The sequence below is a fragment of the Elaeis guineensis genome, chromosome 16 (assembly GCF_000442705.2).
Source record: "Elaeis guineensis isolate ETL-2024a chromosome 16, EG11, whole genome shotgun sequence".
Lineage (NCBI taxonomy): Eukaryota > Viridiplantae > Streptophyta > Magnoliopsida > Arecales > Arecaceae > Elaeis > Elaeis guineensis.
In genome coordinates, this window is record NC_026008.2 from 36,835,680 (window position 1) to 36,861,853 (window position 26,174).

Below are 26,174 nucleotides of genomic sequence, written 5' to 3' on the forward strand. Positions count from 1 at the left end.
TTTATAGTGTGATCAAAATAAGTATGTCATACACATATAATCATATCATCGCTCACTGTTATATATATAGTCAATACATAATGTACTCATGCTGTGAAATCATACAAGAAACAATAGTGTCTCAAACATGACAAATCCATCAACATGAATCCAACGATATAAAACTAATGATACAAAATCAATGATAAAGTAGCATATATAATGATGATCATGTACTGAGATTCTTATCTCTATTGATGATAACTCGATCACAATTATTTACTAGCCTGCACCTAGCATGTCCGATTAATCCATATAATGTGAACTCATCTTCGATTAACCATCAGTATAAGAAAATAATAAATTATTGCTAGTGTCTTAATTTCAAAACTCTAATATTCAATCAAATCTTAAATCTAATCTTCTACTATTCCTATTTCAAAATTAAATAATTAAGAAATTAGGGCTTTATCTTGATTAACGAACTAGAGCATAAAATCTCCTACTCAGCATTTCTTGTCCTATCATATCTTTACATAAAATCAATAATGATCATGAAAGAAAATAGGTATAATAAGGATGAGGCTAACTGGATATCATTATCTAGCAGCTTTAATCAATTAAAATGGTGTACTTGAATTCTTCAGATCCATAAATAGATTGATCAATTAGGACAAAGATAACAAGTCAATAATATCGACAGTGGATCTATGGATAGCCAACAAAAACTAGGATGTGGGTCGACAAGATGTTATTGCCAGTAATTTCGATTCAAAATCCTCAACTAGGTTAACCCAAGGTCAACCAATTAAGAATCTCGGATCCTCGATTGGGTCCAGTAGACCATGTAGGGAGAATAGAGAGAAAAGAAAAAAATAGGAGAGATAGTAAGAGAGAGAAGAAAGAGAAAAGAGGGGAGAAAGAGAGAGAGTCGACCCCTCTCTTCTCTTCTTGAAAATAGGGAACATCCTTCCCGTTCCTCTTCTCCCAATGGTGTTGGTGGAAGACCCAGGGCCGGCCACCTACGGTGGCTACTGACGATGGCGAGGCTATAAGCCCATCCACGACCATGGTCGATGGTGTTCAATGGCAAAAATAAGAAAAAGGGGGCTGAAATAGGGTACTCGCTTCAAAGGGAATTCTGACAATAATCTGGATAGTGAAAGCGACCTTAATGTCACACTCTGAATCGAGCACTCAGGGTCGGATACATGATGGCAGCATACTCCCTAGGACAATACCCTAAAGAATATGCAAGGCCTTAAAATTTATTATTACACCTCAATATCCAGGAATAATAATGATCTACTATCATAACACTTAACAAAATTTTACACAAGTACATATTCAATTCCTTTAATCATCTGATCAGGTATTAATGATGCTATATTTATCTATCTGTTTATCTATGAATCCAATCATAGTCAATCATAAGTATCCTACAACTCTAAGAAGAAAAAGAGAAATGGAGAGGGGTTAGCTTTATAGCCCAGTAAGAATTCCCACACACCAACACCAATATAATAATATATGAAAATATAATAATAATTATTATTCATATCAATTATATGCCAAAAGATATCATAGTTCATAGAATATGCACAGTGAACATGTTTTTTTGTGCAATAAGCCATATCACGCAATTACCTCAAATCAATATACATCGGATTCAATCATATTAAGATGCTCGATTCTAGACTACTACAGTCATATTTCAAGCCTATGGATAAGGCAATAAAAATGACTAATCATGTAGACTACCGCAATCATCCGTGTAAAGAATAATAAAGTGGCAGTCCTATAGACTATCACAGTCATGTTTTAAGCCCGTGGGTAGACAATACAAGTAGCTAGCATAAGAGACTACAGATGCTCAACTCTGAACTACCACAGCTATATTTCAAGCTCATGGATAGGCAACACTAAAATAAAGTAGCTAGTTCAAAGAACTACAAGTGCTGACCTTAAACTGCTACAGCCATGTGTCGAGTCTATGGATAGGCAATAGTAAAGTGGCTAGTACATAGCATTGCAACCCCACATATAATCACACAACTTGATAATAAGCTTGTCAAGTATTGTAATTCAAAATTATATTCTTTTGCAAAACTTGATGCACTTGATTTTCAAAATCCATCAGTTTCATGATTAGTGACATATCATATAAAACATCATACAGAATCATATACATATTTATCAAATAAGTATATAGCATGTAACGATCAAAAGCCACATAAATTAAAATCACTAAGGCACAAAATAAATAGGTGAACAATGTCCAAGAATTCTTACCTCCATTGTTGTCAACTAAACTCACTAGACTTTAGAACTAGGTGTCAAGAACCTTGCTCAATATCCTCTTATCCAAGAAATTGTTCTTCTATAAATTCAAAATTTATATTAAAATAAAATCTACGATGTAGAGACTATCTATCTAAAACCCTTTACTAGGCTAGGGTTCATTAGGATCCAGCAATAAGTCCCCTAAATTTTCCATCTAAAATCCCCTAATCCATCTAAGAGAGAAAATAAATAAATAAATAAATGATTAACTAATTAATTAATCGATTAAAAAGAAAACAACTAGAAGAGAGAGCGAGAGAAAATAGGGGGGAGAGAAGAGGGATCGTTGTCTTCAAAATAGGGGATTACGGCCCCCCTTCCCCGTCTCTTCCCCATACATGGCCGGAGCCTGATGTCCGGTAGCCACCCTCATGCTATCCAATGATGAAAAACTCAATGATGCAGCTCCAAACACCAACTGACAACAACCAAGCCGGTGGTGGTCAGCAAAATGAGGAAGGAATTCGAAACAAGGGTTCTCGGCTTCAAAAGAAATCCGACGACTTTGTCGGCCTACTCATGGTGGGACGATGGCCATGAGGTTGAAGAAAGAGGAGAAGAAGAACTTAGGTTCCTTACCTCAATCCGATGAGGCAAAGAAGATGATTCAGTGATGAATCGATGGTGGTTTTCCAAGCCTCTCAACGAAAATTGGAAAAAAAATCGATGGTTCTGTCAGCTGGAAATCGAAGATGGATGCGATGCATAGAGGGAGGAGTTGGGGGCATCTTTATAGACTGATCCCTAGGGCACTCACCGACAGCCGGCAAGCCCTAGGAATCCCTCTTCTATTGAGATTCAGAGGAAGTGGGCTCCTTTGGGAGTCCTTCCTACCTCATGTGCCAATTACATAAGGTTTCCAAGAATTTTTTTTAAAAAAAAAAACTTGTGCAAGGGGAACAATAAGGGATTAGGTCATTATATTCTTCCTCCCTTAAAATAATTTCATCCTCGAAATTGGCATATCTTAGATTACGAACATTGAAAATACTCATCCCTCATAATATCCTTAGGTTTCTAATTAGTCTTTATCTTAGAGTGCTCACTCCACAAGTTCTCAGTATAAACAATTATGTGGTACTAGATTCTTTTTATCCACAAGACTACGAATTGTCTTGATCTCTTAATCTTGAATTAAGATATCATAATTCCTTGCCTATGAAATTGCTTGTCTTTGATTAATTTCACATGAAAATCATAATTGACCCAACCTACTCTTAGTCAAAATAAAATATAGAAGAGTGCTGGAGTATTAGGTGCTCACCATGTTTTACAGTCTTTTTTATCCTTTTGACTTCGACATAATATTACCATTAAACTCTTATCATAGAAAAATTTTAATTCTATTCAAACAATTGAAACAATAATATCAAAGCTAAGGAATGGATATGTATGCCAAAAGCATTCTGCATTCGAACTCAACTAAAGATTTTTAATCCCTTTACCCTGAACTTAAGATATTTAAAATTTTTTCTGATCATTAACAAAAGAACCAATCACTGAAGATGGTGGTCCAACATCTCGATGAGCCCGAGGATCATCAACCCGATGCTTTCGTTTATCAATTGTGGTCTCTTCTATTGAAAATCAAATCAAGTCTTCATTTATAACACTTGAGTTAGAATTTATATTTTTAACTCGTTCTAATATATGTCAACCATCATGTTTCTATTGCACACTCTGATCTAAATCCACCAAATCCTTTAGGGCTACCGGATGAATTTTTGACAATGATAATCTTTTATATCTGAATAAAAAAATCCACCATTTCAAATTTTGATAGTTTTAGAGCAAAGCTTTTAAATTTCTATCTCTTGTTATGCCTCAAGAATATCATATCAAAATTAATCCTTGATCCACTTTTATATTTGAAGCCCTTTTATAACCTCTACTGCTCATCTAAAATTCCATAAGTCTAAAATTAATCAGAGTGAGTTAATCTTAGATTCAATGGATAATCAATTGAATAATTCTAAACCGACCTTTCTTTTAAAAAAATAAGGTTAACTCCAAACTTCAACAATTTAGAAGACTTCAAATCAACATCCCTATAAATAGAATCAATTCGATTATTCCATATAGAACTAACTTCATCACGACCCTTCTCATCAATAAATAAATAGACACATGGAATCTTGCCCCTTATATGTTAAGACTCCAATAAGTTTTTCAAAAATTTTTCAACTCAATATGATAACAACAGCAAGTCAGATCAGAAATCTAAACTTTGATTTTAAATCCAACATACCCAATAATCTCCAACAATATAAGGAAAATCAAGGGAGCCGATTCAAAAATGATAATTTAAATCATCAAAGGTTCTATTATGATTTATATCCCATGTCCTCTCAATAAAAAAATCTAAATTGATCAATAGAACCCAAAATTAGTATAATACATAATCCACTAATAGGTGCAATCTCCGAAGAATGTTCTACAGTCTAAACAACTTGTTACTAAATCTAAAATTTTGCAACCAGCAATCAACAACAAAACTAGCTAGGAGGACTATTATGGTTTGCACCCCATCAAATTCGAAATTCTAAATCATCTTAATAACAATTGAACAGTCTACATCCAGCACAACATAGCGTATCAATATATCCTGCTTTATTCCAAGGTCAACACCTCTTATACATAGATCAAACCCTATTTATTGGTCCAAAATCCAAACTTTGAATCCTTCCTGCTATGTTTATCATGTCCCTCATATGTTAGAATCTTAATGGTTCACCAAGACCAATTTCTCTGGTCAAATCATAGCAAGATATTTTAGATCAACTCAGAAATATAATCTTTGACTTGAATTTTAACACTCCTAACTATCTTCAACAAATGTCAGGGAGATCAAGTAATCCGTTTCAACGGTGTAAATCATCTTAATAACAATTGAACAGTCTACATCCAGCACAACATAGCGTATCAATATATCCTGCTTTATTCCAAAGTCAACACCTCTTATACGTAGATCAAACCCTATTTATTGGTCCAAAATCCAAACTTTGAATCCTTCCTGCTATGTTTGTCATGTCCCTCATATATTAGAATCTTAATGGTTCATCAAGACCAATTTCTCTGGTCAAATCATAGTAAGATATTTTAGATCAACTCAGAAATATAATTTTTGACTTGAATTTTAACACTCCTAACTATCTTCAACAAATGTCAGGGAGATCAAGTAATCCGTTTCAATGATAAAATTGAATCATCAAAGATTCCACTAAGATGCAAATCCCATATCCTCATAATAAAATCTAATCCATTCTGTCATATCCTTAATTATCATAGCCTTATGCTCAAATAACCTTTAAGTCACAGTCCCTAGAAATCATTACCTTAGCTCTGATGCTATTTTGTCACGTCTCGAACCCAGCACTCAGGGTCGAATACGTGATGACCACACACTTCCTAGGGCAATATCTTAAAGAATATGTAAGGCCTTAAAATTTATTACAACACCCCAATATCCAGGAATAATAATGATCTACCATCATAATGCTTAACAAAATTTTACGTAATTATATATTCAATTCTTTCAATCATTTGATCAGGTATCAATGATGCTTTATTTATCCATCAATTTATCTGTGACCCCAAACTATAGCCAATCATAAGTATCCTACAACTCTAAGAAGAAAAGAGAAATAGAGGGGGTGAGCTTTACAGCCCAGTAAGAATTTTCACACACCAACACCAATATAATAATATACAAAAAAAATAATAATTATTATTATTCATATCAATCATATGCCAAAAGATACCATGGTTCATAGAATATGCACATCGAACACGTCTTTTTGTGCAATAAGCCACATCACACAATTATCTCAAATCAATATACATTGGATTCGATTATATTAAGATGCTCGGCTCTAGACTATCACAGTTACATTTCAAGCCCATGGGTAAGACAATAAAAATAGCTAGTTCTGTCAACTACCATAATCATCGTGCAAAAAAATAATATAAAGTGGCTAGTCTTATAGACTACCACAGCCACGTTTCAAACCCGTGGATAGGCAAAACAAGTAGCTAGCCCAAGGGACCACAGGTGCTCAACTGTGAACTACCACATTCATGTTTCAATTTCATGGGTAGGCAGCACTAAAATAAAGTGGCTAATTCAAGGACCACAAGTGCTCGACATTAAACTACTACAGCTATTTATCAAGCCCGTGGGTAGGCAGTAGTAAAATGGCTAGTACAGAGCACTGCAACCTCACATACAGTCACACAACTTGATAACAAGCTTGTTAGGTATTATAATTCAAAATTATATTTTTTTACAAAACTCGATGCATATGATTTTCAAAATCCATCCATTTCATGATTAGTGATATATGATATGAAACATCATACAGAATCATATATATACTTATCAAATAAGTATATAGTATGCAACGATCAAAAGCCACATAAATTAAAATCACTAAGGCACAAAATAAATAGGTGAACAATGTTAAAAAATTCGTACATCCATTGTTGTTAACTGAACTCACTAGATTTAAGAACTAGATGTCAAGAACCTTGCTCAATATTCTCTTATCCAAAAAATTGTTCTCCTATAAATTCAAAATTTATATTAAAAATAAAATCTATGATGTAGAGACTATCTGTCTAAAACCCTTTACTAGGGTTCACTATGATCCAGCGATAAGTCCCCTAAATTTTCCATTAAATCCCCTAATCCATTTAAGAGAGAAAATAAATAAATAAATAAATGATTAACTAATTAATTAATTGGTTAAAAAAAAACCGACTAAAAGAGAGAGCGAGAGAAAATTAGGGAGAGAGAAAAGAGATCCTTGTCTTCAAAATAGGGGATTACCCTCCCTTCCCTTTCTCTTCCCCATACATGGCTGGAGCTCGATGTCCGGCGGCCACCCCCACACTATCCGATGGTGGAAAACTCGACGATGCAGTCCCAAACATTGGCCGACAACAACCAGACCGACGGTGGTCGGCAAAATAAGGAAGGAATTCAAAACAGGGGCTATTGGCTTCAAAAGAAATCCGATGACTTTGTCGGCCTATTCATGGTGGGACGATGGCCGTAGGGTCGAGGAAAGAGAGGAGAAGAAGAACTTAGGTTCCTTACCTCAGTCCGGTGAGGCAAAGAAGATTATTCAGTGATGAATCGATGTTGGTTCTTCGAGCCTCTTAATGAAAATGAAAAACAAAATCAATGGCTTTGCCGGTTGGAAATCGAAGATGGACGTGATGCATAGAGAGACGAGTCAGGGGCATCTTTATAAACCGATCCCTAGGGCACTCATCGGAGTTCGGCAAGCCCTAGGAATCCCTCTTCTATTCAGGATTCGGAGAAGGAGGTGGACTCCTTCGGTAGTTCTCCTTCCTGCCTCACGTGCCAGTCACGTGAGGTTTTCAAGAATTTTTTTTTTAAACTCATGCAAGGGGAATAATAAGGGACCGGGTCATTACACTTAAGACCGAGGAAGATAAGGAAGAAGCCAGAAGGTCTTCATGATAGAGATCCAATACCTTGGCTCTGATGAGGAATCAAAGCCGGATCGATGAGCTCAATCAATGGAAAACTAAAGAGATCCGAATGGTTTTTCTCCAGCAATCACTCGCAACTGAGGGCGATTCAGCTACAAGGGGAGGGGAGGGCTTTTATAGATGGGATCTAAGGCTCCGGTGAGCTCTAGAATCCTAATCTTGTTCGGATTCAAAGAGGGAAGATGGACTCCATCGGGACTCATCTTCCACAAGATTCTTTCTTTTTTTCCTTTTTTTGGGAATGCTTTAAAAGTCATGCAAAGAAAAAGAAAAGCCTTGGGCTAAGTTATTACATGTAGCTTCTCTGCTTCTTTTATTATATTGATCCGATAAAGCAAAATTTTTGGATCCACTACTGTGTACACACACACACACATATATATATATATATGTATGTATGTTTATATGTATATATCTATATATGTATGTATGTATATATGTATATATGTACATATATGTATGTATATATATATATATATGTACATATATGTATGTATGTACATATATATATATATATATGTACATATATGTATGTATGTACATATACATATATACACACACACACACACACACACACACACACACACACATAAACACACACACATATATACATGTATATCTATATGCATATGTATGTATATATATATGTATAATCTATATGTATATATACATGTATATCTATATGTATGTATATGTATTTATATGTATATCTATATATATATGTATGGATATCTACACATGCACGTGCACACGCACGCACGCACGTGCACACGCACATGCACACGCATGCACGCACACGCACCACACGCGCGTGCACACACATATATATATATATATGTTCACATTTTGAAGCTAATGATCGTGTTTAGTAGTGAAAATGTTTTAGTTGCTCGTAAATGAATGTTATATACATATCCATATATACATACATACATAAATGCATGCATATATATGTTCATATACATATAACATACATACTACATATATATACATGATACACACACACACACACACATATACATATATTATATATTCACATTTTGAAGCTAACGATCATGTTTAGTAGTGCAAATGTTTTAGTTGCTTGTAGAATGAATGTTGAATACATATGTATACATACATACATACATATGTGTGTACACACACACACACACACACACTCTATGCTCACCAAAATAAAACACTAGAATTCCTGATTGCTGTGGATATTATACAGCAAGAGATCAAGGAAATGAAGATTTTGCCCAGTGGCTCAGCCCCCTCATCCATCAATAAGGCTTGCAAACCCTCCGAGAGAGAGAGATTTTTTGCAAATCTTGGTTGTGTTTGGTTTTGTTTGGACGAAATTTGGACCTGGTTTGGTAGAAGTGATCATAAGAATGCTGCAAATTGCTTGGTAGAAACCTACACTGGTGGTAATTATCTGCTCCGTTATGGTGGTATTGGAATTGTTTGAGTTATGATACGTGATCATTCTGACATGCCTTTCACAGCAAACCTGTTACTTCACAATTTCTATATCGCAATAATATTTGATGTTTATGTGATGTGAACTGTGACACATGAGACATAGCTAACATGAACAAGAACATGACACATGAAGTTCAGAGTCCCCATAAAAGATTTAGCCAAGCTTGTGACTCAGTCAGAGGAGGATGGGCATAGAATTCTCCATGCTTGTTATCATCACCTGAATATAATAGCATTTGATTACTTTGCCATGGAAATATTTGAGTTGTTTAAAGCACACATTTATTTGTGATCAGGAATGAAGGACACTATTGGAGAATTGTGGGTTTGTGGTCCTATGTTGAAACTCCTAAGATTTACACATTCCTGACCCTTGTTTTTAAAATACTTTGGACAATTTTTTTTTTCATAATATTATGAAACAAACTAGTCTAGAGACCAGAGGGGAGATTATTTGATGGAGCAAAATAAATAAATCAACTTTTAAGGTTCCATAAATAGATCATATTTTTAGTATCTTATTTTATTACTTTAACCTTTCTGTATTGATAGAGTAACGAGTAAAATCCTTTCATATGTTTTTTTTTTTAACAGAATTTCATTCTTTTTCAACAACTCAACATTATTTTGGGTTTTGACAATTTGCTTTATCATGATTCTAAAAAGGTCCATCATTTTAGAAGTACATCGATGTATCAACCACCATATCTTAAAGACTTAATCAAGCTAAAAAAATTCATGTTTTGAGAAGCTTATCAATAAAACATCCAATACATGGTACGACAATTAAATCATGGATAAGCACTTGATGATTAACTATATAGGAATTGTTTGACTAAAAATATTGAAAAAATATAATCCGTTAATAATAAAATCATGATAAGAGATTGTTAATCATTTTATCAAGATACAAGTGGTATGATTTTCATATAAAATAATCATATAAGAATGGTTTTGACAATTGCTTTATCAAGATACAAGTGATACTTGATGGATATCGAAACCTATTCTTCACCTGACCCAAGACCAATGCACATTTTTATTACCTGAACTAAGACCCAACTTGATCCTTAAATAGACTGGTTATGAAATATGATTTAGATTTGTTTGGATTTAGTAAAACCTAGACTTATGCTAGACCAAGGAACCCAAGTAATATCTTTTGACTAGCCTTTTTATGTAAAATCCTAAGTCATGACAAATGAGGCTAATGGTCTAAATTTATTCAAATCCAATTAAAAGTACCATAAATCCAATCTATGCCCGTGCTGCAGTGTCCTCTAGTCTACATGGGCCATACATTGAGTTTACCCTAATAACATTTGTCACAATCCAAGAACTCACCTAAAATGGCTAGTCAGAAAGTATTGTTTGAGTTTCTTGATCCAGTATAAGTATTTAGAATCTACCCATTGCATAGCTGATGTGGAACTAAAGACATATCTGTAGGGCTCCTCACAAATGGCACTTGTAGTTGCATATTAGGAAGGTTTTGGGCATTTTAAGCAAGGCTATGAAATCTAGATAACACTCTCTGACTAATCTTTTTTGATGAAGTCCTAAATCATGATACTTCAAAAAAACAATTTGTTGTTTCTAGATAGAACCTAATTGCCATGAAAGCAAGGTTTTTTTGGTCATATGAAATCAAGAGTATAAGAAATTCCCTTCCCACTTGTTGGCCTTTTTTCTTATTTTGGCATTTCGATGTTCTCTATTGCGAAGGAGATATGAATCAGCGCATATGCAAATGCAGCAATCTTTTTTCTCCTCTAGGGTACTTGTCAATTCTTGAGTCAAGATTTGTTATGTGAGAATGAAAGTTACAGTTGATTTGACTTGTGAGCGTAAAAAATGAATAGGGTAGATACCAAACCAGTTGAGCTCTAGGGCAAGCTAAGGAGATATATTAGATACTATACATTCTATCTTTATTTTTGAGAAAAAGAGATTATTCATGTGAATAATAAAATTGAGTTTATAACTTTAACAATTTATCTTTTCTTTTTTTTTTTTTTTTTAAGTAATCAGAATCATATGAATTATGATCCAGTCCCATTTAATTCTGGTATATTTCCAATGATCATGCTAGCAGCTGATAGCTCGGCTAATTCACATACCTCTCCAAGTTGGTTCAAATCTAAGTAGTGGTGAATAATCATCATATTCTCAAAAAAATGATGCCAGCATTAATTTGTATTGTAAATTTGTAAGAGTATGCTTTTATATGTATAGCATTGGCCAAAGAGTGTTGCATTTGTCTTTAAGATACCTTATTTTTATTAGAAGTCAATTAAAAAAATGCTTGTTTTTCACCTGTTGCTTTACATTGGTCGGGATGGTTTAGTGATTTCTTTTGTTTATACATATGTGTGTGTGTTTATGTATGTGTGTGTGTGTGCATGTGTACGTGTGTGTATGTATGCATAGGCTTGTGCATTGAACTTGGGCTAATTATGCTCAAATTCTATCCCAAAAGCACATATAGATATATATAATTTTTATTGTATACTATATTACTTAGTAGGAGTGAAAGTGGATCCAATAATATCCATGGATCCCATGATATCCATCCAGATCTGCTTTTGCATCCAAATCTATTTAAATGTGGATAAAAATTTGAGCATCCGACTAATATTTGTATTCGTATCAGCAAAAAAAAAAAAAAAAAAAAGATATAAATATGGATAGACAGCTATCCGATATGCATCGAAATGTTCAATTCTACGTGCAACCTTATTTAATTTCATATAGTACTCATGAATTTTTAAGAATAATAAATATCCACACTAGGATGCTACTAACTTGATTTACTTTCTACTTAATAATATCTTTAATTTTGTTGTCATAAAATTTTAATTATCTGACATATATTTGTATCTGTATCCATATTTTCACTATTCGATTTGTCTTTGTATCTATTTAAAATAAATATGGATATAAATTTTTATATTTGATGAACATCCATATCCATATTTATATTTGTCAAATAAAATAAGTATGGATATGAATATACTGATATCCAATTCATATCCGATTTGGTTTCAGCCTTATTACATGGATATTTTGATTTACACATGAATACTTGCTCCTTACACTTAGACATGAGTATTGGTTTGGCACTTGGTTATGAGTTGGCGAGAGGAAACTCTTAGAGAACAAAAAGTTTAGGCTACTGGTACTTAACATCTACGCTTGATACCATGTTAATCTAGATGGTGTAACTCTAGGCACCATTTTAGCTTAGATCAATATAAACGACTAATCAATCATTTCTTGCTGATGTTAAAAATTAAAGCGCTAATACCATATCATTATATTTAACTAGAAACGTTATTACATGACTGAAGGAGTTTACAGTTTCTTATTATATATGTTGCCAATGTATTCTAAATTCATGATGCACTACTAAGGTAATGTTCAAATCGAAATCTTGCTTTTGGTAGTATAAAAATATTGCATATATGTTTTTTGTGCATTAAAATAAGTCTCTTGAGCTGTGTATTTGGTTGGATCAGATCAGACCCATACTGTCCCACAAATGCCGACAACTGTGGCCATAGTGAGGGTAAAGTTCCCTTGACGGTCATCCAGATCCAACCAAAATATAGAAATTAAGTCAAGGTTTGGACCTAATTCAAGCTAGTGAGTCAAATGGGTTAAATTGGATCGGGTCTTATTTGATCAGAGACTGGCTTGGATCAGAGTGCAACCAAAGACAATTGCATTTACCTTTAAGCTTTTTGAAGAGATTAATATTTTTTAATGAATATTTTTCCAGATTCCATTATCTGAATATATTCATGTATGAAGCCTAATTTTTTCACTCTGGGGTGTTTCAGCATGGAAAAGACGCTTGATCGTTACTTGTTACATGCAATGGATGCTAATGTCAACAAGCAAACAAAAGAGCATAATGCACAAGTTAGTAATCTTTCAATATTGTGAAGTAATCACATTGCTCTTATCTGACTCTTGATGAGATTAGTATTTCTAGTGGTTTCTGATTAATTTCATGTGTTATTCGCCCATATTGCATCTGCTGTGTTAGCAAATAAGGAAATAGCATCAGTTTTAGTTACTAAAAGCAGTATAACTAAATATACTTACAAATTTCAATTAAAATGTATCAAAGTTGTTTTTTGATAGGAAAAGTGGCCTGTTTCCTTTCTTCTGCATGGATATTGACATGATCTTGATCAAGGTTTTGTTAATATCCATGAACAAGGAAAGGTATATATATCCATGGAGTAATGCAACCAAGGTTATGTTACTATCCATGCAGAAGGAAAGAGACAGTCATTTTTTGAGAAATGCGGTGGTTGATGCCACCTGCAGGATCTGAACAGTGGAACTCTCCCAAATGAAGAGGAATGCTAACAAGCTGAGCTAGAGCTAGTTGGCAGAAGTGAAGAAACTGCTATTTCCAATGCCAGGTGTCAAATTATGGAAAAATCATGAAGTTTCTAAAATGTGTTACATTATCAGCCCTATCAGATGGAAAAGATTAGCAAATGGTAACTAGAAACAAGAAACAGCAACATGGAATGATTTATGTTTGGTTATCAGGCGCATAAATACTATACCTTGAAAGCATCTTAAATAATTATACATAAAAATAATATACCTTTAGAAAAATATGTAAGATAAACCATCATAAATTAATTTCTCTCTTTTTTTTTATTTTGTATGTGGTATGAAATTAACTTGCCTAAACTGTAACAGTTGAAGTCTGAAACTGCAAGCTTGATGAAGAAGATTGAACAGCTTGAAGCTTGTAAAAGGTGAAAACTGAAAATTTTGAGGAGTTTGTATCTCACCACAACTCGAAAATTTTTCTAATAAGATGAAATCCTAACATTTGCTTTCATGCAGGAAGCTCTTAGGTGAAAATTTGGAATCATGTACAGTGGAGGAACTGCATGAACTAGAGTTCCAATTAGAGAAAAGCCTAAGCAACATCAGAGAGAGAAAAGTATGATATAACAGCCTTTCCTTTGTTATTCTATTTGGCTTTAGCCACGAACAAAACATCATTATCTCTGATATTGTCATTATCTTCTGTTTCATTCAGTATCACATGCTGGCAGGGCAAATCGATCGGCTAAAAGAAAAGGTAGCCTTCTACAATTTTGCATTATAATGGCTGTAACAACAAAGTTGTCCTGTGCCAAGGAACTACATTGAGGGGGTGTTTGGTTCGTAACCGAAATCGAAATGGAAATGAAAATAAAAATGATTTAGAATCGGAATCGGGATGGTCAAATCCTCCGAAGCGTTTGGTTCATGACCGGAATCGGAATCGAAATTGGAATGAAAATTTGAATCCATAGAGGAGAATAGGGATTGAGTTCTATATAGATTGAACCATTCCCATTCCATCTTGGAATCAGAATCGGAATGGAACTCTTCCCAACCAAACGGTTGGAATGGGAGTCACCCATTCCGATTCCGATTTCAGACCTTCACTCTCTCCAACCAAACACCCTCTGAGTTCTTATTTCTATTACTTACTCAGATTTCTTTTTTTAATTTTGGTTACCAATTCAGGAAAAGAACCTTTTGAAACGTAATTCTTCACTACATGAAATGGTAAGAAGTTTGATATAATTATGTTTTTCTGTTGATTCATCATCTAATCAAGATGCAAGATTTAACTAAATGCTCTATAACATCTGCAACAATGTTTTGACTAACTTGATATTTGTCCTTCATCTTAAGTTGAACCCAGAAACTCAGCTACAGCTATTTGCTCCTGGGAATGCCGTTTCTGATGATCATGATGGTCAGAACACAGAGGTAGAAACAGAGCTGGTAATTGGTAGGCCAGGGATGTGCTAGGTTAAGCGACAATATCAAATTGTCATCACCAGCAATCATGTTTATGGATTAAATGCATGCATATAAATATAAATACCTATGGACAATAAGTTAATCGTACATCAAATGTATGAACCTGAAGAGCATGTCATGGTTCTTCTATATGATGCTGTATGAATAAATAGTTGGATGTTTCCTGTCTTTTTCGAAGAATGTTCGAACTATTCTTTCTTGGGGGAGTTCTGGATCGGCATACCTAGCTATCGCCATATGATAACAGACTGTTAAATTGTCTCAGTGCTCTGGCCATTGCATTCTTTAAATATGACAGGTCCAACTCATGCAGCTGGTTCAACAAGTGCCACATGAAAATATCTGCTTCATTGATCTAACACTGCAATGGATACTGGCACTTGTCTCAAATTATGATACATGCAGGGGGGCATGAACAAGAGTAAGGCAGCAGAGATCATAACTACACATGGCGCTGAACAAGTGTGGTTACTGTCTCTTTCTTTCTCCATACAGAGGAAAGGGTGGAATTCTTACACTAGAAACTTTAAGCTCTCAAGTCTCATGTTATGGCCTCAAATTGTTCATGCATTCATATGGTACAATATGCTGTACACCCCCATATCTATTCATGTTCCTCCAAAGAGAATACACCTGCATCATAGAGGTCGATGCAGTACAGAATACAAAGTTGATGGTCAATACAATACCTCATACAGTGTAGATTTGAAACCTTGCAACGTACACATGAGCTATAAAATGAGAGTAGCTCCGCTTGCGAGGAAGAGTCAACAGTAGATCAAAACTTGCAATGAAAGGGGGTTGACAACATGTTCTTCTCCTTGATCCCTAAATATGTAGACAATTCACTCTTCACAAGCCTTGATGTGATTATGGTTTCTATAATTGTTTGTATGTTGGATATTTTGGACTTGGTTTACATTTTTAACAAATTAATCTATTTACTAGCAACTCTTTCTTTGTTGAACTCTGCAGATTTAAAGAGAATGCGTATGCATGGCACAATAAGTCTTATCCTGTCTATATTCGATTGGCTTATGGATCATCTCATGACTCTTTGGAAAGAAACATTTTATAACTATTCATAAATATCATCGGTGTATTTCTAGCCAAGGTCGTGACACGGGATCCTCCATGGTGCATGTTTTGATGGACAATGTGTCGCCCATCTTGGAAATGGATGGCTATTGCTCGTCTCTTAACCCACCGTGTTTGATACACCAACTATGTTTGGTATGTTAATGTGTTGGAAGATGGTGGTCTATCTTCTAGATAGAGGATGTCCATAGCCAAATATGCACCTGCCTCTCTGGTGCAAAACAAGCGTCTTGGAGGATCCAAACTCCGCCTACGCTAAGTGGCAACTGGAGAAGGGGTGACCTACCAAAATTTAGAAAAAATAAAGGAAAAACTTCAATATAAGTGGCCGCATCTATATGTGAACATCAAGAATGATGCCGAGACATGATCTCCATTATGTACTTGTATATTGGTATATTGAAATTTCTAAGGAGAATTCACTCAATGCATGCATAGTTTGGCATCAGTTGCAATCTTGTACATGACCTGAAATCCAACGTAGGGACGTAGCTTTCTCCAATACTTCTGTTGGTACCGATTGCTATTTTCTACTAGGTATTTGCCCTGCCTAGAGACGATCTACATGTGGAAATTCTTGGCTTGTCCACCTCTGGAATGTTTTAGTATATTTTGTGACTTCTTTCTGTTGTGAAGCATTTTATAAGGGGCCAGTTATATCATTATCACCCTGTCAGTTGACACTTAATACAAGAGTTATCTTATCTTAGAGTAAAATGTGCATCGCCCGATGTGATTTTAGAGTATAACAAAAGAACTAATCATATATATATATATATATAACAATATTTTATGGAGGAGTATTGGGGTGTTGCCAATTCAGCTCCTCAAATGAGTTTGGTTGTATCATCTAAGACAGAAAAGCATTGAAAACTTTCATCGATTTAAGAAAGTCCTCTACGAAACATCGCGATCTGAGCCTCCGCGGCGGCTCTATGCAAGTACGGACGAACCGTTCAAGCTTCCCTATTTGGCTGCTCCAAGCTAGCGACCGCACAAGCACCAGCGATCGCCTGCGGTCAGGGCCGGAGAGGGGATACGAGGGGAGTTGGTGGTGCCGGTGTTGGGTGGATGTCTGGTCAGGACACCACCTCCCAAGATCCTTTCAGTACCACGCGATGCAGCAGGAAGAAAGAAGAAACAAAACAAAAAAGAAAAAACAATCAAAATACGTGGATCAGCCACAAAAGGGCTCGCCTCCACGGGGCATGCAAACTTCACTATGAAAAAAAATTTTTACAAGAGGAGACCTCATCCTCAACCCTTGTACACCCAATTCTCTCTCATTAGAAATTTTCCTCACAAAAGCTCTCTCTCTCTTGAAAGACCCCTTGAACCCCTGAAGTACCTGGTGACCGCTGACCCCCTGAACTCCTGAAGTACCTGGCGACCGCTGACCCCCTGAACTCCTGAAGTACCTGGCGACCGCTGTCCAGGAGCCTTCCGCTCCTTCTCTCTCAGCGCTTCTGCCTCTCTCTTCTCTTGGGTTCGTACGGCTCTGTACGGCGAGAAAACCCGAACCTCCCTCTCTCTCTTGTCACAGGCCTTTTTAAAGGCTTAAGCAGGGTTTAATACATAATTAGATTAGGTTTAAGAGTCCTAAATAAGCCAAATCAACCTCCTGAACCGTCGGATCGTCATCGAAAACTCCCTGGACCGTCCGATCGTGATCGGTCTACGGAATAGTATCGTGGACCGCGTGAAACGTATGGGAAACGCCCACGCGGTCCACAGGCCCAGCCGTGGACCGCCCAATCCATGGTGGACCAGTACAAAGGGCCAGCAGGCTGCCTGGGCCTGGGCCGGCCTGCGCCTGCGCACGGGCCTGCGTGGGGCTGGGCCGCACGCCCGGCTGGGCCACGCGCCCGCCTGGGCCGCCCGCGCGTCTGGGTCGCACATCCCGCACGCCGCTGCTACCCGCCATCGGCCGCCGGCTATCCTCCACCGCCTCGGGTCTCATGCCGACTTCAAAAGCTCGTATCTCCTCCATTCGAGCTCCATATCGAGTGATCTTGATCTCGTTGGACTCCGTTTTTCACCGCGAACCTTGCTGTAGGCTTAATGTGGGCTGAATCTTGAGGCATCAAATCCTAACAATCTCCACCTCGACTCGATATTTGGCCTCCTCCAAACTCCGAGAGCTTCTGGATCTTCTCGCCCCCATGCCCTGGGGCAATCGCCTGCTGATCATGGATGGGCAAACATGGAAGTCGAGCCAGGCTGCTCGATCCCATCTCCGTCGTATGCTGTGCTCCTCCTGATCTGAGACCTGCTCGGGGTATCGTCCTGCGGCAATAGGAATCTCACCTTGCGACGTCGCCTCTCGTCCTCCTGAGTCTCCTGTCTCGTGCCCGATCCACCTCCTGGAGCTCCACCTCGCTCTGGGCTCCACCTGGCTCCCGAAGCTCAACCTCGCACTGGGCTCCCCGTCAGGTAATAATGTCCTCTACTCCCCTTCTTCCCCTCTAGCATAATCCTATCGCCGTGTAACACCCTCAGAATTCCTCCACCAGCTACCGTCCTGTAGCCTCTCGAATCCAGTCTGCTAAGTGAGATAAGATTCCGTCTGAAATCGGGTATGTATCGGACCTCTCCCAATCTTCTCACTGCACCGTCATGTGTCCTCCAGCTAACCGTCCCAATGCCTCTGATCGCACAACTCGATCCATCCGGCAGATATACAATGCCCTCACTGTTCTTCAGAAAGTCAAGCTGCTCCTCTCTGCAACATACATGATAGGGGCATGCAGAATCTAATATCCACTGCTGGGAAGAAGTAGATACCTCGTCAGATATCTCAAAGACATCTCCATCTAAATCACTGCCGGCCGTCGCTACAGCAGCCACCGTCCGATTTTTTAGTTGAGGGCAATCTCTGGCTAGATGCCCCAACTCCTCACACCGATAACACCTGGTTTTGCTCAAGTCCCTCCTGGACTTGGACCGCCCTCGTTGTGATCTCCTGTCGCTCCATCTACCACCTCCTGCTCCTCCAGAAAACACCAAAGCTGAGCTACCGCCACCTGAGTTCGAAGTTGGGTTCTCCCTCCTGAGAACCTCGTTCTGGAGTATCGCCGCAGTGACCTCGTCTATCTTAATAGTGCTCTTCCCCACTAGAAGAGCAGTCACCAAGGACTCATACGAAGGGGAAAGCGACACCAGCAAAACCAGCGCCCTGGTCTTCTCCTCAACGTTCTCGCCAACGCTGAGGAGGTCGGTGAGGATCTTTTGGAAGTGGCTCAAATGCTCCTGCACGCTCTGTCCCTCAGTCATCCGCAGTTGGTAAAACTGCCTCCAGAGGAAAAGTGTGTTGGTGAGAGACTTCGCCATGTACAACTCCTCGAGCTTCAACCACAGCACCGTCGGGGAAGTCTCGCTCAGCACATAGATCACCACCTCATCCGCCAGGTATATGCGGATGGTACTCACCGCCCACATCTGTAGCCATTTCCAATCCCGCACCTCCATGGTGGTCGGCTTCTCATCGCACAAGAGAGCATCGATCAACCCCTGTTGGATGAGCACGTCTTTCACCCTTGCTTGCCACAAAGAGAAATTGCTCTTACCATCGAACTTGTTGATCTCCATCTTGATTGTTCCTGTCTTCTCCATCTTCAGTCTTGCTCACCACCACTACAATCTGCATCCTTGTACCATCTTGCTCTGATACCACTTGTTGGGTGGATGTCTGGTCAGGACACCACCTCCCAAGATCCTTTCAGTACCACGGGATGCAGCAGGAAGAAAGAAGAAACAAAACAAAAAAGGATAAACAATCAAAATACATGGATTAGCCACAAAAGGGCTCATCTCCATGGGGTATACAAACTTCACTATGAAAAAGAAATTTTACAAGAGGAGACTTCACCCTCAACCCTTGTACATCCAATTCTCTCTCATTAGAAGTTTCCCCCACAAAAGCGCTCTCTCTCTTGGAAGACCCCCTGAACCTCTGAAGTACCTGGCGATCGCTGACCCCCTGAATCCCTAAAGTACCTGGCGACCGCTGTCCAGGAGCCTTCCGCTCCTTCTCTCTCAATGCTTCCGCCTCTCTCTTCTCTTGGGTTCGTACGGCTCTGTACGGCGAGAAAACCCGAACCTCCCTCTCTCTCTTATCACAGGCCTTTTTAAAGGCTTAAGCAGGGTTTAAAACCTAATTAGATTAGGTTCAAGAGTCCTAAATAAGCCAAATCAACCTCCCGAACCGTCGAATCGTCACCGGAAACTCTCTGGGCCGTCCGATCGCGATCGATCCACGGAATAGTATCATGGACCGCATGAAACGCATGGGAAATGCCCATGCGGTCCACAGGCCCAGCCGTGGACCGGTGCAAAGGGCCAGCATGCTGCCTGGGCCTGGGCTGGCTCGCACGCGGGCCTGGGCCGCGCCTGCGCGCGGGCCCGCGCGGGGCTGGGCCGCGCGCCCGACTGGGCCGCGCGCCGGGCTGGGCTGCCCGCCCGCCTGGGTCGCGCGTCCTGCACGCCGCCGCCTGCGGCTGCGCCGCTGCTGCCCGCCGCCAGCCGCCGGCTGTCCTCCACCGACTCTGGTCTCGTGCTGACTTCAAAAGCTCGTATCTCCTCAATTCGAGCTCCGTTTCGGGTGATCTTGATCTCGTTGGGTTTCGTTTTTTGCTGCGAACCTCGCTGTAGGCTCAATGTGGGCTGAATCTCGAGGCGTCAAATCCTAACAGTCGGAGCCGAGAAAAGGGAGGGGGGTTGGTGGCGCCGAATCCAGGAGAGGGGAGGGGCGGTCGTCGGTGCTCACGCGGAGCCGCAGGGGCTTGGGTTCATTGAGGTCAGGGGAGAGAATAGGAAGGGACGACGATGAGGCAGGACCACAGAGGGGAGGGGAGGGGGGTTGGTGGCATTGGAGCCGGGAGAGGGGAGGGGGGTTTGGTGGTTGCGCGGAGCCAGGTGCGGTGTGGATGGTGGTGGGGCGGGGCTGGGTTAGTGGTGCTAGAGCAGAGGGAAGGGAGGAGCGGTCGCTGGTGCTCGCGCAGAGCCATGGGGTCTCGGGTTCGCTGCGGTCGAAGGAGGGAGCAAGAGAGGCCCGCAACGAGGCGGGGCCGTAGAGGGGAGGGGGTTGGTGGCACCGAAGTTAGGGGACGCAGTGGGGGCGGAGGGTGGGGGGAGACGGCGGGAGGAAGGGAAGGGAAGGGGGAAAAAAAATATTCGGAGAGGAGGAAAAAAATATTATTATTTTATTATTATTAATAATTTAAAATATTATTTTTCTAGAATATTAATTTAAAAAAATATATTTGAAGAGGGAGAGGAAAAAAGTAAAAAAATATTATTATTTTATTATTAATAATAATTTGAAGCAGAAGAAAAATATTAATTTTAAAATAATAATAAAAATATTATTTTTTAAAATATTATTTTAAAAATATTTTTAATAATAATAACATATTATTTAAAAAAAATATTTTAAAAATTAATAATAAAATATTATTTTAAAAAAATTATTTTTAAATAATAATAAATATATTATTTTTAAAATAATAATTTATTATTAATAATAATCCGAATAATAACAAGAACACAACAACATTAGAAAAATTAGTTTTATCCATCCAGCATGGACGGTGGTGGGGTGGGGCCACGGTGGTGGTGGCACGGATGGCTGTGACCTAGGTCTCGTGCTGTGGGGGCGGGGGCAGCTGGACGAAGGGAAAAGAAGAGAAAAAGAAAAAAAAATATTTGGAGAGAGAAAAAAAGAAAAAATATTATTATTTTATTATTAATAATAATCTGAAGTAAAAAATATTAATTTTAAAGTAATAATAAAAATATTATTTTTTTTCAAAATATTATTTAAAAAATAATATTTTTATTATTAATTTAAAAATACTATTTGTATAATAACATATTATTTTTAAAAAATTAATTTCAAAAAATTAATAATAAAATATTATTTTAAAAAATATTATTTTTTAAAATAATAATAAAAATATTATTTTTAAAATATAAATTTATTATTAATAATAATTTTAATAATAATAAGAATATAGTAATATCTGAAAAATAAAATAATAATATCTAAAATTTATTTTCGTGTATCCGGAGCCGCGCATTCGACTAATTATACTTTATAAATTTTAGTTCTTCCAAGCATACAAGCTTTTCCATTGCAGACTAGTTGCACATAAAGGTGTCTTTTTTTTTTTTTTTTGAAGATATTTGTAGATGAAGACTTAAGTCATCCGATAATTACCTTAGAGGTGATATCAGGTTAAGTCAGGTCTATTGGAGGCTTAGATTGCTCCCCAGTTTGAGCAATAGAAACAGGGCAAAACTTGTGCCGTATCTACTCTGTATCGAGTTTAGCTTGGTGTGGATTGATTAAAAATTTATAAATCAATTAATCAAGCTAAATCCATCCATGCTTCGAGAAGTTCATCAGTTCTTGTTGCGGCCAATCGCCTCGTCGTCCGATCGCCGGGGAACGGACACCTGCAAAAATGAGAAGTCCACACTGACCGGAGGCGGCTCCGGCGGGGACCCTCCGACAGTCAAGTCAGAGAGGTGACCGGGCAACAGTGAAATGAAGACAGAGAGCTTAATCGAGGGAGAGAGGGAGAGAGGTGCGAGCCTGTGTTTTTGGAGTCGAGAAGTGGGGGGAGCGGATCCCTTGCACTGTTGCCTTCCCCGATTTATATAGTGGAGCACGGTATGGCGCCGTCATTAATGGCGCGACAAGTGAGGAATTGTCAACTCACTGTAGACTGTCAGAGTCGCCGTGAAAGTGTCATGTCGCCGTGGGGCTGTCAAATCGCTAGGGTTGACAATGCCCTCGGCGGGATAATGTCCCTAGATGGCCGTGCCGCATGCGGCTGTCAGGACTGACGAGCTCTGGCGGCTGTACGGCGATCGGAGGAGTCGACCGACCCTAGGTCGGTGGCCAGCTGAGTGGCGTCGGGGCCCTCCGTTGGTCGGCGAGTGAGTCGGCCATCAGACCCCCGGGCTCAGTTGGTCGGGAAAGGTACGCCCGACATATCACCAGTCGGTGATGGGCCGCTAATTGGCTGGTGATGACGTCTGTCAGTCGGTTGGTCGGTCCCTCCGGCCGTCAGTCAGTCGGTCGGAAGGTCGGTCCGGCCGTCAGTCGGTCGGTCGGTCCCTCCGGCCGTTCGTCGGTCGGTCGGTCCCTTCGGCCATCGGTTGGTCGGTGGGTATTCTCCAACAGTTCTAAAAATTAAACAATGAACAAGAAGCATTTGATAGTTAACCATATTTAAATGATTGATTAAAAATTGAAAAAAATACACTAAATTTAAAGTCAATTATGAACATTCAAATATGTCCTAACATGTGATTTTTTTTTCCCCTACCCCAGTATGTACGAAGAGCAAAATTTTATAAACTAAAGTTTCCAGATTGAACGGTATATATATATATATATATACAAATACACCAAGTAATTAGTAGGGACATGGTCAGGTCTGGTCTGAAAATTTCAAATCCAAATGCAACATGAAATTTTTGACTTTGGACCATACGTAATCCATTCATGGACAAGTCTGTGCTTAACCATGGAATTCCGATGGGATCAGATTTTTTGGAGCTAGTAATATCAAGACCTCCCTCATCTTAGAAATTGCCTGGTAGGAACCAAATCAACTGTCTTTTAGTCATAATAAAAATATTCATCATGCTTATTCTTATTCCTCCTCCCACTAGGCCCTTGAAGCAAATTGGAGATAGAATCAAGATCTTAATAATAACAACGTACAATGGTCGCAAGGAGCTCAGGTACAATGATGATAGCATAGAGAATTCCAAGGGACCACTAGCTAAGAGCTTAAAAGGGACAAATAAGGGGATAATATTGCATAATGACTGAAGAAAGCCAACTTGGAGTCCTGTAGAGGAACTTTTTAGCTGTGGGAGGTCTTGAAATGCCAATACATAAAAGAAGAATATTTATATGCAGTTAATCTATAAAGGGAAGGATTATATGTGCCAAAAAAGAACCTTAATTTGTTGCCTTTTCATATTCTGATTCTCAAACATTGGGCTAGAATAATAAGCTGAGCCTAGTAGATGTAAGTGTATGCCTGAGTCAAGCAAGACTTCCCAATCTTGTAAATAACTGAGGCTGGCAATTTCTGACCTGTGCATCCACCCCACCTGAACCTGGCTAAATACTTGAGTTCATAGAGAGGCTTTCATTATGTAGCCGGATTCGGCTCGGTTATTTTATCTTAATTAAAATCAGGTCAGGTTTGGGGTCTGACCTGACTTGCACCCACCTGAGTCTGATTGATGCTAATATGTATCTACCAAACTGCTTAAAAAATTGAGTTCGTGTATAAGTTTTCCATAGTTGGCTGGCTTCTAGTCACAATTCTATCATAGGTGAGGGTTTCTTCCGCAAACCTAAATATGAGCAAATCCAAAACCATCCGGAACTATAACCCAGTTCCATCCATATAAACAACTAATAGGGAAGCAAATACAATCATTCAGGTCAATAATAATAAAATTGATGGTTCTTTGAGCTTTCTTATGAATATTACGTATAATGATAATATGTAGATCATGAATTATTATGATTCTTTTGCCATATTATGCTATGAATTATTTTAAATTGTGTTAAAGCAGCAGGAGCATCATTTGGAAGACATCAACAAGCAGCTAGAAAATAAGGGTTTATTTTAGCCAGAGAAAGCAGATACCAAATAATTCTTGTATACCATGGTACATGCATCTCTTCTTAATTTTTTCAGCTGGGGGCTGGAGGATGCTCATTTAGAGCCACTCAAAGATTTTTGGAATCTAATGCCATGATTGAACTCAATCCATTACCCCTGCATCATTCTCAGACTGGTGCTGAGCCCACTGTACAGAAAGGTTGTGATTTTATTTGTGTTACATAAAGTTTATGGTTCTTTCTGTGTTAGGTTCTGTTGGTAGTGAGATCATCAGCAAGTCATTTGCTATAGACGATGAAGCCTGCTATCAGTTGTTTCACTCGATCATTTGAATCAATCTTTGCAACTTATTCTTACAAATTTTTTTTCCCAAACTGCACAGGTAGATTGTTCTTACAAGAATTGTTGTTACATAGGTATCACCACTCTGCCTCTACTGAAACAGCCACCTCAAGGAACATTGCTGGGGAGAATAATTTCTTGCCTGGCTGGGGAACACTTTGGGCATAGCCAATGTAATTTTATATGTTTGAGATGATCCCTGATGGCAGACAAAGGGTATCAAGACCAGAATTTAAAGATTGAGGGGCCTTCTTCATGAATATAATAATGTATTTGTAATCAACCGTTTATTTGCTTAAGCCGAACTTGGGTACTGCACTGGATCTATGTCATAAGTATATCAATTCTCTTTGTGATATGGAAATGTGTAAACCTTGAACTCATTATAATTACACCGTCAAACATGCCATCTTCAGTAAATAGTAATTAAACCATAGAAGCATGATTATTGGATGATGATGCATGCATGGAAGGAGAAGTTCATATTGGAAAAGATTTTGTGCAAACTTAAATTTAATGATGTGCTATGAAAACCTAGTTTCTTTTTTTTTTCTCTTGTTTTCCACCATTGCCTTTTATCAGCATTTAAGTTGAATCCCCCTGTTATGGATGCTCTTACTGATAATGTCTAAGGATAGAGTTATTTTCTCCAAATTAGAAGTCAACTTCTAATCTGACCATTCTCTCTGAGGCTGGCATTTTCACATATTTCGATTTACTTGGTAGAAATTTATGCAAAGATCATATTTTCTGATGCATATATACACCATTTTCAAGTCATAAAGATCTGCAGGCAGCTCCCTTTCAAGAGAAAAGATGTGGCATGAGTACTTCTTATAGGTTACCTCGCCTGGTGCACTAAACTGCATAAGCAAATTTTAACTCTCAAATTCCCAAGGATTACACATCATT

General features: G+C 38.4%; 1 protein-coding gene across 2 annotated transcripts in view; it reads left to right on the forward strand.

Annotated features, from left to right (window-relative positions):
* Positions 1-15,333, forward strand: part of LOC105059539 (MADS-box protein SOC1) — a 77,761-nt gene extending 62,428 nt beyond the window's left edge. Inside the window, exons 3-8 of one of the 2 annotated variants that reach the window (XM_010942869.4) lie at positions 13,155-13,236; positions 14,038-14,096; positions 14,188-14,287; positions 14,387-14,428; positions 14,863-14,904; positions 15,044-15,333. In XM_010942869.4, coding sequence (XP_010941171.1) covers positions 13,155-13,236; positions 14,038-14,096; positions 14,188-14,287; positions 14,387-14,428; positions 14,863-14,904; positions 15,044-15,115 — 397 coding nt within the window. In that variant the 3' untranslated portion in view covers positions 15,116-15,333. Of the gene's footprint in view, positions 1-13,154; positions 13,237-14,037; positions 14,097-14,187; positions 14,288-14,386; positions 14,429-14,862; positions 14,905-15,033 lie in introns of both variants that reach the window. The other variant, XM_010942868.4, reaches the window with a different exon arrangement.
* Positions 15,334-26,174: the final 10,841 nt, after the last annotated feature.